The sequence below is a fragment of the Hemiscyllium ocellatum genome, chromosome 31, assembly GCF_020745735.1.
Source record: "Hemiscyllium ocellatum isolate sHemOce1 chromosome 31, sHemOce1.pat.X.cur, whole genome shotgun sequence".
NCBI lineage: Eukaryota > Metazoa > Chordata > Chondrichthyes > Orectolobiformes > Hemiscylliidae > Hemiscyllium > Hemiscyllium ocellatum.
This window is the reverse complement of record NC_083431.1, coordinates 27,690,586-27,705,538: the sequence shown is the minus strand read 5'-3', so window position 1 is coordinate 27,705,538 and position 14,953 is coordinate 27,690,586. Positions and strand designations below refer to the sequence as shown.

At 45.2% G+C, this 14,953-nt stretch overlaps 1 protein-coding gene across 3 annotated transcripts in view; it reads left to right on the top strand.

The window, feature by feature from the left end:
• Positions 1-14,953, top strand: part of si:ch1073-145m9.1 (uncharacterized) — a 158,481-nt gene that overhangs the window by 63,408 nt on the left and 80,120 nt on the right. For all 3 annotated transcript variants that reach the window (XM_060848115.1, XM_060848113.1, XM_060848114.1), the window contains one exon: positions 5,915-6,107. In XM_060848115.1, the coding sequence (XP_060704098.1) occupies positions 6,068-6,107 (40 nt within the window). In that variant the 5' untranslated portion in view covers positions 5,915-6,067. The remainder of the gene's footprint in view (positions 1-5,914; positions 6,108-14,953) is intronic.

Here is a 14,953-nt window from a genome sequence, read left to right as displayed (position 1 = left end):
ATTGGCAAGCTTGGCTTTGCTGAATCCTCAAAAACAGATCTTTTGTTTTAAAGATGGATAGTATCTGGCTTGTTGTTGTGCCTCCATAGTCTTACCAGACCATAGGGGCTACTGTAATTTTGGTGGTGATTTAACCTGAGGGCTACCAGACCTCAAGCGAGGGAAGAAGAGTCCTTCCTGGTAACCTCAAACCGGTGATGGGAATTGAATCCGTGCTGTTGGCCTCAAACTGCTCTGTAAACCAACTATCCAGCCAACTGAACTAAATCAATTACAGTCTGGATAGATATATTTTTCTTTTCCTTGCTTGGGTGGGAAACAGAAGGTTCAGGACAGATTGATCAGAACAATGCAGGAGGTTATGGATTGTCAGAACATTTATAATGTTTAATCTGAATATAATTTGAGGTAATTTTCAAGTCTATGCAATTGGTAATCATGGCTATGGAACATCCAATATTCTATGCTAGAATTTGATAATAGCCCAGGAACATCAGCACATTAAATATCTCTATCATTTCTGATAAACATGCCCAAGTACTATTTAAAATATACACACCTAAGTGGATATTTTTAATCAACCTGTTCATCCCTGTTATAACACATCTCTGGAATGCTGAATCTTAAATCTGGGCCTCCTGTTCCAGAGGAAGGGACATTATCACTGTGGCAGAAGAGCTCCATGTTGTTGCTTTTCCTAAACAGTCCAATTAAATCTATTGCACTTGTTCCAGCAGTCCTCAATTCTGAAAGGAACTCTGTTTATTAGAGCATAGTTCAAAGAGTGTTTATTTGTACTGACTTAATATTAGCCCCTCCAGGTGCTGCAAAATCAATGATTCCAACCTGCAGCAGTTTGCTTTAATATTTGAAGAAGAATTTGGAGGCATTGATATGGCCAGTATTCCTTTGACATAAATAGAAACTATGTGGGAGGATGGATTTCAAATCAAGCTTAAAATGAAAGCTTTAAAGGATTCACGTTACAATTCAAGAAGAAAATTTGAGAGAAATTAGAATATGGGATCAGAATATGTATGCTTTCAGACATTGCTGCCAAGAACCTGATATTGAGGACTTCATCTATGGCCACAGTTTGCATATCATCAGACTTAATGTCATAAAAGTGTTTTACAAAATGCTGCTTCAAAGTTTTAATTAATTCCCAAGCTAATTAAAATTTGAATAGGAACACCACAGGCCTCTGAGCATCAATGAAAAATAAACCACACACTCTTTCGCCTCCTGTTTTAATAGGGTAACATTGCAAATGTTGCTGGATTTATCATGTTCTACCTAATGCGTTGCAGCAGTACAAATGCAAGTAATGGACTTCTCCCTCTAACTTCCCATTTTGATTGGGTTGTCAATGTTTGCATCAATTTTTTTTCACTTTTTTTAAAGAAAGGACCCTTGATAAGAACATTGCTAAACCTTTAGCCGAGACATCATATAAACTGTACTGAGTGGCAATATATAGTCTCTTGATAAGTTTTTCAGGAATTTAATGAAGTATGCAATTTGATGAGAAGGAAGATAAACCAAACCTCCTTGAACCAATACCTGGGTTCCTTTCTTTGCATTTAAAACATCCTTGATAAACTTCATCCACAACGTATCAAGAAATCATTCCACACATTTATTAAAAGTTTCCATGTTCATGGGACACCAGTTGTTGTTATTCTCTCTCTGGTCTAATTTCTCTGACCTTGCCTGATTGAATAATTAAACTTATTTAATTAGACTGTGGTGGTGGAATTGGCAGTGACAGATGTGGTGACTGCTTACCCTGTTGCTTCAGTTCCTTTCTGTGTACTATTTGTGTCAAAGCTGGAACCTCACCTCTGTTATACTTTATATCAGTATCTCTCTCGCTGCATTAGAAAACCTAGCAGTGCCCTGGTTTCCTACACTCTAGAGCATGCTGCATATATAATTTATCAGCCCTTGCTTAACCAATGATTGGATGTCACCTAACCCAAGGTACACTTGCCAATAATATTTTAAGAATGCTGGCCGAGAAGCTGGCATAGATCAGTATACAATGTGACCATAGGTTACCAGTTAGCCAGATGGCTCATGCCCAATTAGAAAATCTAAGCTATCATTTTCAAGAAAAATTTAAACTACTTTTGCTTGCATCACCTGTAGGGCCAACCATGCAGCTACTCAGATAAACCACTGAGTCAGAGCCAAACCAACCTGTGTCCCCACAAGAAAAATAGGATGCCATTATTAATATCCAACAGTCACATGCGAAGTTTAACAATGACTAATACTTTTGTGAGCTTTGATGGAAGGCATTACATATAACATGGCCAGAGTGCAGTATGGAGTATAATGAGTGCAGTCAGTGAACTATAATTTTCCCAACAACTTTCCTATTGTGCTTTTTCCTCATGGGATGTAGGTGTCACCGGAAAGGACAACATTTGTTGCTTGTCCTGAATTGCTCTTAAAAAGGGAAGGGACCTTCTGCAAAAGTCATAGCAAAAAATAACAGTGCACAATTGGACCTGACCAAAGGAGACAAAGGAATTGTGTCCGAGGAAGAAGTTAAACTGTAGACATGAGGGATAAGTGAATTTCAAGCACAAGTTTACCTCTGAAAATAAACTATTGTGCAGGAATTTGTAAAATATAGAGGTGACTGGGTTAGTTATTTCCAAAATTTCAAATGTAGAACAACATTTGAGTGAGCTCAATGTGGTAGTTGGAACTACTTGAAAAAAATAACGTTAAAAATCACACAACACCAGCTTATAGTCCAACAGGTTTATTTGGAAGTACAAGCTTTTGAAGCGCTGCTCCGTCGTCAAGTATCTAGTGGGGCAGGGTCATTGGACACAGCATTTATAGTAAAAGATCAAAGTGTCATACAACTGATGCAATGTATTGAACAAACCTAAATTGCTTTTAAGTCTTTAATCACTTCTAATGGGGATTCAGGTTTTGATAGATTAATATGTAAAACCCAGACTGTGATTTTCAAGTCACAGTCCCAAGATAACTTAAGCTTTCATAAAAGAAAAGGTGACATCTCAGCTGAGATAATGCTTTAATGGTGTGAGGTTAGAGACTGTCTTTATCCCAACCTTGAGTCAGACTGGTCCAAATGGACCCCATTGGTCTGACAGCAAACGCTGAGAAATTAATCAGATGAGTAACATTCTGAGAATTCTTCCAAGATGTCAGCAGTGAGCCCAATCAAACAACCAATGAACTGGAACAGTGATCAGAGAGAAATGTGATGGAACAACCAAAGATGTAGTTGACTTGGACCCCTCTGGAGGGTCACTGCCCTGAAATTGATATGTATGCTCAAACCGTCAGGAAATGGGTGAACACCAGATTCATCAGCTACACCTACAAAGTCAAGCAAAACATCACCCAATCAGAACACAGCACTATCAAGACTAATCACAACATTGTCATCAAACCAGCAGTCAAAAGAGGAGCCATCATAATTCAGAATAGAATGGACTACTGCAAGGATGTGTACCGATAACTGAACAACCAGGAACACTACAGGCAACTACTGACCGAGCCATCCAAAGAACACACCTGTGACCTATACAAATTGATCAAGACTTTTGATGTAGTCTTTCAGAGTACACTACACACTCTCATCCCACATACTTCTTGCATACAGAACTTGTACAGCCATCTGAAGATACACGAAGCCAACATATCTGGACGTCCCATTGTATCAGGCAATAGAACCCTATATGAGAACCTCTCTGGCCACGTCAAGGGCTTCTTAAAACCCTTGACGTGGCTTCTGTTATGACACTACAGATTTCTCACAGAAACCCAGCACCCACAGACCAGTTGAACCAGGAGCATTCTTCATCATAATGGATGTTTCAGCACTCTACACCAGCTACCCACACAATGACAACATCACTGTTCAACCCTCAGTACACAATACCAATAGCTGACAATCTCCAAGCACCATCCTACAACTCATCTGCTTCATCCTTGACCACAATATCTTCACCTTTTATCAATCGTTCTTTATCCAAACACATGGACAGCATGGGGACCAAATTTGCACCCCAATATGCCAACATTTTCTTGCACAAGTTAGAACAAGACGTCTTTGCTGCACAGGATCTCCGACCAACACTATATACCAAATACATTGACAACATTTTTTTCCTCTGGACCCATGACAAGGAGTCACTGAAACAACTACACAGTGATATCAACAAGTTTCATCCCACCATTGGATTTACTATGGATTACTCTTTGGAATCAGTCTCATTCTTTGATACACGCATCTCCATCAAGGATGGGCACCTCAGTACCTCACTCTACCACAAGCCCATGGATAACCTCATGATCCTGCACTTCTCTAGCTTCCATCCTAAACATATTAAAACAGCCATCCCCTATGGATAAACCCTACACACAAACAGGATCTGTTCAGATGAGGAGGAATGCGATGGACACCTTAAGGTGTTGATGGATGCCCTCATAAGAGCAGGATACGGTGTTCAACTCATTGATTACCAGTTCTGACGTGTGACAGCTAGAAACTGTGATGACTTCCTCATTAGACAGACATGGGATATGACCGATAGAGTACCCTTTGCCTTCAGTACTTCTGTGAGTGGAGAAACTATGCCATGTTCTTTGCAGCCTACACCACATTATTGATGAGGATAAGCACCTTGCCACGATCTTACCTTCACCTCCACCTCTTGCTTATAACCAACTGCCAAACCTTAAAGAGACCACTGTTTTCAGCAAACTGCCCAGCCTTCTGGATAATATCAACCACTACTCCACACAACCCTGTCATGGCAACCACTGCAAGACTGTCAGAGTGTCAACATGGATACTACCATTACATGTGGGGACACCACCCATCACGTGTACAGCAGGTATTCGTGACTCTGCCAATGTTGTATATCCCATATGCTGCAGGCAAGTATGCCCCTTGGCATGTTATATTGGAGAGACCAAGTAGATGTTACGACAATGGATGAATGGACATCACAGAACAGTTGCTAGACAGGAATGTTCCCTCCCAGTCTAGGGATACTTCAGCAGTCAAGAACATTCAGCATTTACATTTTAAGCTCCACAAGACTCCTTTGACTCCAAGAGACTTCGAATGGCAAAAGTTTAACAGCCTCCGCCCCCAACAAAAGCTTTTAAATAAATATAACAAATCATTTATTGATCTAGTGCTGAAAATAGCAAATTGGGTCAAATCGAAAGGCAGGAGGGCCTTGGTCTTCGACCTTTCTGCGAATGCAGTTTCCCAGACAGAACCAAGCACACGACAAATAATTTGTCTGGGGAAAATAGTCTCAAACATTACAAATCAGATGACTTGATCTGATTTAGAATTTCTCCATCAAAAGTAACTGCGCTGAATACGTTTTTTTTTAAAGTCTCATACTCCTGAAATTTTCTTCCTTGCGGAAAGAAATGCACGAGGCGACCCTATGGAGTGATACAATTTATTCAATTATTTTATTGCGAGTATGTTATTTTCACCAATTCAAATCTCTAAACAAAAGAACATATGAACTGTGAATTAAAATCGACAAAGAAAACACAAGAAATATTGTGTCACAATGGCAAGAAGGCGGCAAACTATTTTCTGAACATAAAATATTAATAAAATGCGTTTCCAGGTTCTAGAAAATCTTGCAAATAGAGGAAGTGACGGTCTTAGGCAGCTGCAGCGAGGAAGACGCATGAGATTCCAGCTCCACCTCCTCCCGAGGAATTAAATTATCGAGGCGCCGCTGCAAATTTATTTGGGTGTTTTAGTTTGAGGGACGTGTCTTTGATCGCTGCACTGGTGACATGCTGCCTGGTTCTTTGTCTTTATAATTTTGTGGAGAAGTGAGTTGCCCAGAGGTTGCAAAAGGCACTGACTCACAAATTATTTCAGTTTAGGGAGGAAACAGTGAAGATTGACGGTAGTCGCAAGTGAACTGCAGTTTGATGAATACGTGAGTCGGTGATTGAAGCCGCTGCGGGATTATCATCCGAACCTACACCTGCCAATGTGAGTGTTTCCTTTCGTGGTGCACAGATCTACAAGATGGGCTTGAAAATCTTGCTTTTTGTGCCTAACATTATTGGTAAGTAGCTTTTCCGGATTTTATGATGTTTTGGTTTGATGTCGGGGTGAACAGAGATGCAAGGCGAGATCTGAATCTGTTTTAAAGCATGTGATTGATGCACTTCTGTCCGGGCGGTTGAAGAGATTTATATTTTGTGCGTTGTATTTTGCTCCTGCTTGCATATTGAAATTCTTTACCCGCTACTAAGATACTGATAGAAATGTGAGCGTGTGCTTTACTAATGCCCCACTTGTTCCATTGGCAAACACCAGAATATTTAGAATTTTTTTTTAACTGGCATATGTTTTCACTTTGAGAAATGACTTGTTTAGGAGCAGCATTGAATTGTTACTTCTCGCAAAGTATTTGATTTAAGGGAGGAGTTTTTTTTATAATTATTTATGGAACGTGGACTGGAGTAGCATTTATTAAACAAAAGCGAGGACTGCAGATGCTGAAAACTAGACTTTAGATCAGAGTGGTGCTGGAAAAGCACAGCAGGTCAGCATCCGAGGAACAGGAAAATTTGACGTTTCGGGCAAAAGCCCTTCATCAGGAATAGAGGCCAGAAGCCTCCAGACCGGAGAGAGAACCGTTAAATAGTCAGAGGGCAGTTATGAGTTAATCATAACTGTGAGTGAGTCTTGTAGGCCTGACCAGGTAAAGATATACTAAAGGATATTAGTGAACCAGATGGATTTTTCCTGACAAGTGGCAGTGGTTTCATGGTCATCATTAGGCTCTAATTTCCAGGTTATTATTGGATTAACCTCTCTAGATTAAAAGTCTAGCAATAAACCCACTCGGCCATTGCCTACCCCTGAGGGTTCAGGTTTAAGTGTTAACGCACAGGTTTTAGAAAAGTCTTGCAAGTGTGAGTGATTCAATAAGGAGCAAAATATTGAGATAATAGTGTGTAAAACATTTTGCTATCAAACAGGTGACTAGGTGTCAGTGGGGGAGCACTTTGGGACCAGTGACCATAATTCTATTTGTTTTAAAATAGTGATGGAAAAGGGTAGACCAGATCTAAAAGTTGAAGTTCTAAATTGGAGAAAGGCCAATTTTGACGGTATTAGGCAAGAACTTTCGAAAGCTGATTGGGTGCAGATGTTCGCAGGTAAAGGGATGGCTTGAAAATAGGAAGCCTTCAGAAATGAGACAACAAGAATCCAGAGAAAGTATATTCCTGTCAGGGTGAAAGGGAAGGCTGGTAGGTGTAGGGAATGCTGGATGGCTAAAGAAATTGAGGGTTTATTTAAGAAAAAGAAGGAAGCACATGTCAGGTATAGACAGGATAGATCGAGTGAATCCTTTAGAAGAGTATAAAGGAAGTAGGAGTAAACTTAAGAGAAAGATCAGGAGGGCAAAATAGGGACATGAGATGGCTTTGGCAAATAGGGTTAAGAAGAATCCAAAGGATTTTTACAAATACAGGACAAAAGGGTAAAAAATGAGGTCTGCAGATGCTGGAGGTCACAGCTGCAAATGTGTTGCTGGTCAAAGCACAGCAGGTTAGGCAGCATCTCAGGAATAGAGAATTCGACGTTTCGAGCATAAGCCCTTCATCAGGAATAAGAGAGAGAGAGCCAAGCAGGCTGAGATAAAAGGTAGGGAGGAGGGACTAGGGGGAGGGGCGATGGAGGTGGGATAGGTGGAAGGAGGTCAAGGTGAGGGTGATAGGCCGGAGTGGGGTGGGGGCGGAGAGGTCAGGAAGAAGATTGCAGGTTAGGAGGGCGGTGCTGAGTTGAGGGAACCGACTGAGACAAGGTGGGGGGAGGGGAAATGAGGAAGCTGGAGAAATCTGAATTCATACCTTGTGGTTGGAGGGTTCCCAGGCGGAAGATGAGGCGCTCCTCCTCCAGCCGTCGTGTAGTTGTGTTCTGCCGGTGGAGGAGTCCAAGGACCTGCATGTCCTCGGTGGAGTGGGAGGGGGAGTTAAAGTGTTGAGCCACGGGGTGATTGGGTTGGTTGGTTCGGGCGGCCCAGAGGTGTTCTCTGAAGCGTTCCGCAAGTAAGCGGCCTGTCTCACCAATATAGAGGAGGCCACATCGGGTGCAGCGGATGCAATAGATGATGTGTGTGGAGGTACAGGTGAACTTGTGGCGGATATGGAAGGATCCCTTGGGGCCTTGGAGGGAAGTGAGTGTGGAGGTGTGGGCGCAAGTTTTACATTTCCTGCGGTTGCTGGGGTAGGTGCCGGGGGTGGAGGTTGGGTTGGTGGGGGGTGTGGATCTGACAAGGGAGTCACGAAGGGAGTGGTCCTTGCGGAACGCTGATAGGGGAGGGGAGGTAAATATATCCCTGGTGGTGGGGTCCGTTTGGAGGTGGCGGAAATGGCGGCGGATAATACGTTGTATGCGCAGGTTGGTGGGGTGGTAGGTGAGAACCAGTGGGGTTCTGTCTTGGTGGCGGTTGGAGGAGCGGGGCTCAAGGGCGGAGGAGCGGGAAGTGGAGGAGATGCGGTGGAGGGCATCGTCGATCACGTCTGGGGGGAATCTGCGGTCCTTGAAGAAGGAGGCCATCTGGGCTGTGCGGTGTTGGAATTGGTCCTCCTGGGAGCAGATGCGGCGGAGACGAAAGAATTGGGAATATGGGATGGCGTTTTTACAGGGGGCAGGGTGGGAGGAGGTGTAGTCCAGGTAGCTGTGGGAGTCAGTCGGTTCTAGCTCCCAGCCTTGCCGGATTTTCACCATCCCTCCAGATCTCCCCCTCTCTGAGGATGAAAGATCAGTCCTCAGCAGGGGCCTCACCTTCGTTCCCCTACGCCCTCGGATTAATGAGTTCAACACGCGGCGAGATATTGAACAATTCTTCCGCCGCCTTCGCCTCCGTGCCTACTTTCACAACCAAGACTCCCGCCCACCCTCTGACGACCCCTTCTCCCGCCTCCAACACACCCCATCCACCTGGACACCCCGTGCTGGCCTCCTACCCGCCCTCGACCTCTTTATAGCCAACTGCCGCCGTGACATCAACCGACTCAACCTGTCCACCCCTCTCACCCTCAGAACGTGCAGCCCTCCACTCCCTCCGCTCCAATCCCAACCTCACCATCAAACCCGCAGACAAGGGAGGCGCGGTAGTAGTTTGGCGCACTGACCTGTACACCGCTGAAGCCAAACGCCAGCTCGCGGACGCCTCCTCTTATCGCCCCCTTGACCACGACCCCACCTCCCACCACCAAACCATCATCTCCCAGACCATCCAGGACCTCATCACCTCAGGGGATCTCCCATCCACCGCCTCCAACCTCATAGTCCCACAACCCCGCACCGCCCGTTTCTACCTCCTGCCCAAAATCCACAAACCTGCCTGCCCCGGCCGACCCATTGTCTCAGCCTGCTCCTGCCCCACCGAACTCATCTCCCAATACCTCGACACGGTCCTGTCCCCTTTAGTCCAAGAACTCCCCACCTACGTTCGGGACACCACCCACGCCCTCCACCTCCTCCAGGATTTTCGCTTCCCCGGTCCCCAACGCCTTATTTTCACGATGGACATCCAGTCCCTGTACACCTCCATCCCCCATCACGAAGGACTCAAAGCCCTCCGCTTCTTCCTTTCCCGCCGCACCAACCAGTACCCTTCCACTGACACCCTCCTTCGACTGACTGAACTGGTCCTCACCCTAAATAACTTCTCTTTTCAATCCTCCCACTTCCTCCAAACTAAAGGAGTTGCCGTGGGCACCCGCATGGGCCCCAGCTATGCCTGCCTCTTCGTAGGATATGTGGAACAGTCCATCTTCCGCAACTACACTGGCACCACCCCCCACCTTTTCCTCCGCTACATCGATGACTGTATCGGCGCTGCCTCGTGCTCCCACGAGGAGGTTGAACAGTTCATCAACTTTACTAACACCTTCCATCCCGACCTGAAATTCACCTGGACTGTCTCAGACTCCTCCCTCCCCTTCCTAGACCTTTCCATTTCTATCTCGGGCGACCGACTCAACACAGACATCTATTATAAACCGACTGACTCCCACAGCTACCTGGACTACACCTCCTCCCACCCTGCCCCCTGTAAAAACGCCATCCCATATTCCCAATTCCTTCGTCTCCGCCGCATCTGCTCCCAGGAGGACCAATTCCAACACCGCACAGCCCAGATGGCCTCCTTCTTCAAGGACCGCAGATTCCCCCCAGACGTGATCGACGATGCCCTCCACCGCATCTCCTCCACTTCCCGCTCCTCCGCCCTTGAGCCCCGCTCCTCCAACCGCCACCAAGACAGAACCCCACTGGTTCTCACCTACCACCCCACCAACCTGCGCATACAACGTATTATCCGCCGCCATTTCCGCCACCTCCAAACGGACCCCACCACCAGGGATATATTTACCTCCCCTCCCCTATCAGCGTTCCGCAAGGACCACTCCCTTCGTGACTCCCTTGTCAGATCCACACCCCCCACCAACCCCACCGCCCCCCCCGGCACCTTCCCCTGCAACCGCAGGAAATGGAAAACTTGCGCCCACACCTCCACACTCACTTCCCTCCAAGGCCCCAAGGGATCCTTCCATATCCGCCACAAGTTCACCTGTACCTCCACACACATCATCTATTGCATCCGCTGCACCCGATGTGGCCTCCTCTATATTGGTGAGACAGGCCGCTTACTTGCGGAACGCTTCAGAGAACACCTCTGGGCCGCCCGAACCAACCAACCCAATCACCCCGTGGCTCAACACTTTAACTCCCCCTCCCACTCCACCGAGGACATGCAGGTCCTTGGACTCCTCCACCGGCAGAACACAACTACACGACGGCTGGAGGAGGAGCGCCTCATCTTCCGCCTGGGAACCCTCCAACCACAAGGTATGAATTCAGATTTCTCCAGCTTCCTCATTTCCCCTCCCCTCACCTTGTCTCAGTCGGTTCCCTCAACTCAGCACCGCCCTCCTAACCTGCAATCCTCTTCCTGACCTCTCCGCCCCCACCCCACTCCGGCCTATCACCCTCACCTTGACCTCCTTCCACCTATCCCACCTCCATCGCCCCTCCCCCTAGTCCCTCCTCCCTACCTTTTATCTCAGCCTGCTTGGCTCTCTCTCTCTTATTCCTGATGAAGGGCTTATGCTCGAAACGTCGAATTCTCTATTCCTGAGATGCTGCCTGGCCTGCTGTGCTTTGACCAGCAACACATTTGCAGCAGGACAAAAGGGTAACTAGGGAGAAAATAGGGCCCCTCCCAGATCAGCAAGGCAGCCTTTGTGTGGAGCCACAGAAAATGGGAGAGATACTGAATGAATATTTTGCATCCGTATTTACTGTGGAAAAGGCTATGGAAGATATAGACTGTAGGGAAATAGATGGTGACATCTTGCAAAATGTCCATATTACAGAGGAGGAAGTGCTGGATGTCTTGAAACGGTTAAATTCCCAGGACCTGATCAGGTGTACCTGAGAACTCTGTAGGAAGCTAGAGAAGTGATTGCTGGACATCTTGATGAGATATTTGTATCATCGAATGTCACAGGTGAGGTGCCGGAAGACTGGAGGTTGGCAAACGTGGTGCCACTGTTTTAAGAAGGGCAGTAAAGACAAGCCAGGGAACTATAGACTGGGGTGAGCCTGACCTCAGTGGTGGGCAAGTTGTTGGAGGGAATCCTGAGGGACAGGATGTACAGGTACTTGGAAAGGCAAGGACTGATTTGGGATAGTCAACATGGCTTTGTGCATGGGAAATCATGTCTCACAAACTTGATTGAGTTTTTTGATGAGGTAACAAGGAAGATTGATGAGGGCAGAGCAGTAGATATGATCTATATGGACTTCAGTAAGGCGTTCGACAAGGTTCCCCATGGGACACTAGTTAACAAGCTTAGATCTCATGGAATACAGGGGGAACTAGCCATTTGGATACAGACTAGCTCAAAGGTAGAAGAGAGAGGGTGGTGGTGGAGGGTTGTTTTTCAGACTGGAAGCCTGTGACCAGTGGAGTGCCACAAGGATCGGTGCTGGGTCCTCTACGTTTTGTCATTTACATAAATGATTTGGATGCAAGCATAAGAGGTACAGTTAGGAAATTTGCAGATGACAGCAAAATTGGAGGTGTAGTGGACACTTCAGATTACAACAGGATGTGGACCAGATGGGCCAATGGGCTGAGAAGTGTTTAATGGAGTTTAATTCTGATAAATATGAGGTGCTGCATTTTTGGGAAAGCTAATCTTAACAGGACTTGTATACTTAATGTTAAGGTCCTCGGGAGTGTTGCTGAAGAAAGGGACCTTGTAGTGCAGGTTCATAGCTCCTTGAAAGTGGAGTCGCAGGTAGCTAGGATAGTGAAGGTGGCGTTTGGTATGCTTTCCTTTATTGGTCAGAGTATTGAGTACAGGAGTTGGGAGGTCATGTTGCGGCTGTATAGGACATTGGTTAGGCCACTGTGGTCTCCTTCCTATCGGAAAGATGTTGTGAAAGGGTTCAGAAAAGATTTACAAGGATGTTGCCAGGATTGGAGGATTTGTACTACAGGGAGAGGCTGAACAGGCTGGGGCTGGAGTGTCGGAGCCTGAGGCGTGATCTTATAGAGGTTTATAAAATTATGAGAAGCATGAACAGGATAAATAGGCAAAGTCTTTTCCCTGGGGTCAGGGAGTCCAGAACTAGAGGGCATAGGTTTAAGGTGAGAGGGGAACGAGACTGAAGGGGCAACCTTTTCACACAAAGTGGTACATGTATGGAATGAGCTGCCAGAGGAAGTGGTGGAGGCTGGTACAATTGCATCATTTAAGAGACATTTGGATGGGTATATGAATAGGAAGGGATAGGAGGGATATGGGCAGGGTGCTGGCAGGTTGGACTAGATTGGGTTGGGATATCTGGTCGGCATGGACAGGTTGGACTGAAGGGTCTGTTTCTATGCTGTACATCTCTATGACTCTATAACAACTATATTAAAATATGCATGGATATGTTGTTGGTCCTCTTACGGAAAATTTGTGTTCAAGTCCTTTTAGAATTGGTTTGTCACTATCAAGCGAGAAAAACCTGTTCACAGTAAGTTTGGAAATTTTTGACACAGGTGGAAATTAAAATACAGAGGGACAATAGCAAATTATATTCCACGCTGTGCTTTAAAACTGAGCTCAACATGAGTGCACATGCACCTCTCAGCAGTCTGATGGGAGATCCCTAGCAGATTTCTTCATTCCTAGGGGCACGAAGTAGAATTCTGCTACTGGTTTTCAGGTGAAAAAAAGTGTGGACCTTGGACATTTTGGTCTGTGCTTCCTGCCTAACATCAGATTCTGTTATTTTCAAAGCTGCTGTTAAAATGTGTGCTTAGAAGGAGGAAGTGAAGACAAGAGATTGGCAGTTTAGTGACAAAGTTCAGTCACCTAATTGGCCTTCCTGGTTGCTGTTTTAGATGATAGTATAAACTTTTTTTTAAAAAAAATGTTCTCCTTTCACGTGTTGCCCTGCTCTCGTTTTACATTTGCTGTTGTTGTCCTCTCCTCAAAATAAAATTTCGATCTCTATGCCTTTGCGCCAAATCCAAGTTTCCCTTCCTTTATCAAGTTTTTGAGTGTGTTTTCATGTCTTAAGTCCTTTTCCATCTTTAGATGTCCATGTTTGAACCCTCCAGTCAGTTTGTTTAGCCCCAGCATGTACTGAAAAGTTCTTATCGAGGTCATATGTGATAGTAACAAAACTAAACTTTCACTTCTGAACTTGCTTTACCTATCAGCAGCATTTGAAATGATTGGCCACACCATCCTCCTCCACTGGTGTCCTATGCCAGGGGACTGCTCTCATCAAGTCCCATTCCTATCTAATCACAGCCAAAGAATCGCTTGCAATTGCGTCCCATCCTGTTCCGGAACCTCTCCCAGTAGTCCACCCTTGACCTTCTCCAGTTTTGCAATCTGCTGCAAACTCCTGTTCTCTAGTGATAATTGATTCTATCCCTCTCCCTCTCACTGGTTTGAGATTAAGCCAACCTATTTACAACCTTGCTGTTGCATACAACCATATGTTCTGATCTCACGTTCCTACCATTGCTGAGACCAACTATTTCCATCTTTAGAACATCGTCCAACTTTATCTCTTTCCCCACTCATCTGCTGCTGAAAAGTTTCTCTTACTGTTATCCCGATATGACTCCATTCCATTGCACCTGGGCTAACTTCCCAAATTATGCCCTTTGTAAATTTGAGGTCACCCAAAACTCTGCTTATGTCTTAATTTGCACCAAATCCTGTTCCTCAATTACCCTCCTGCTCACTGACCTCAATGGCGTCTAGTCAAGCATCTTGATTTTAAGTCTCATTCATTCATTTTTAAAATCCTTCCATCATCTTGCTCTTCTCTGTCGCTATCTCTCTCCTCCAGCATCACAACCCCTGAAGGTATCTTGTTATGAGTTAAAGGCGTGTACTGTACCTTTAAGAGAGTGAATGTTGTTTTGAGCGGAGACCTTACAAGCACCTGTCATTTGACTAGTGAGCAATCTGAGTGTACTGGAAAATTGAAAATATGTAACATTTGGCTGTGAAATGGATACCTGAGTTGGTTGCTGTCTTGACAACAATTCGAATTGAACCAATCAGTTTAAATTATGCCCCAGGATACAAAAATGCAATTGAGTTTGAATTTATTGTTGTGCCAACATCGAACCAATGTGATAACCGATGCTGGAGCATAAAAAAGCAGGCAAACTGTCAACGAAACATTCTATCAAAGGTACCATTTCATGTGAAACATCTTTGCTGTAAAAGAAAAAAGACCCAGGAAGATCTTCAGCCGAAAGAAGGAAGACACCGGAGATGACAGCTGCTTATGGTTTTGAAATTAAGTTGATGTAATTTTAATAACTATTTATTGGAACAGACTATTGTTATAGAGGTGGAGGCA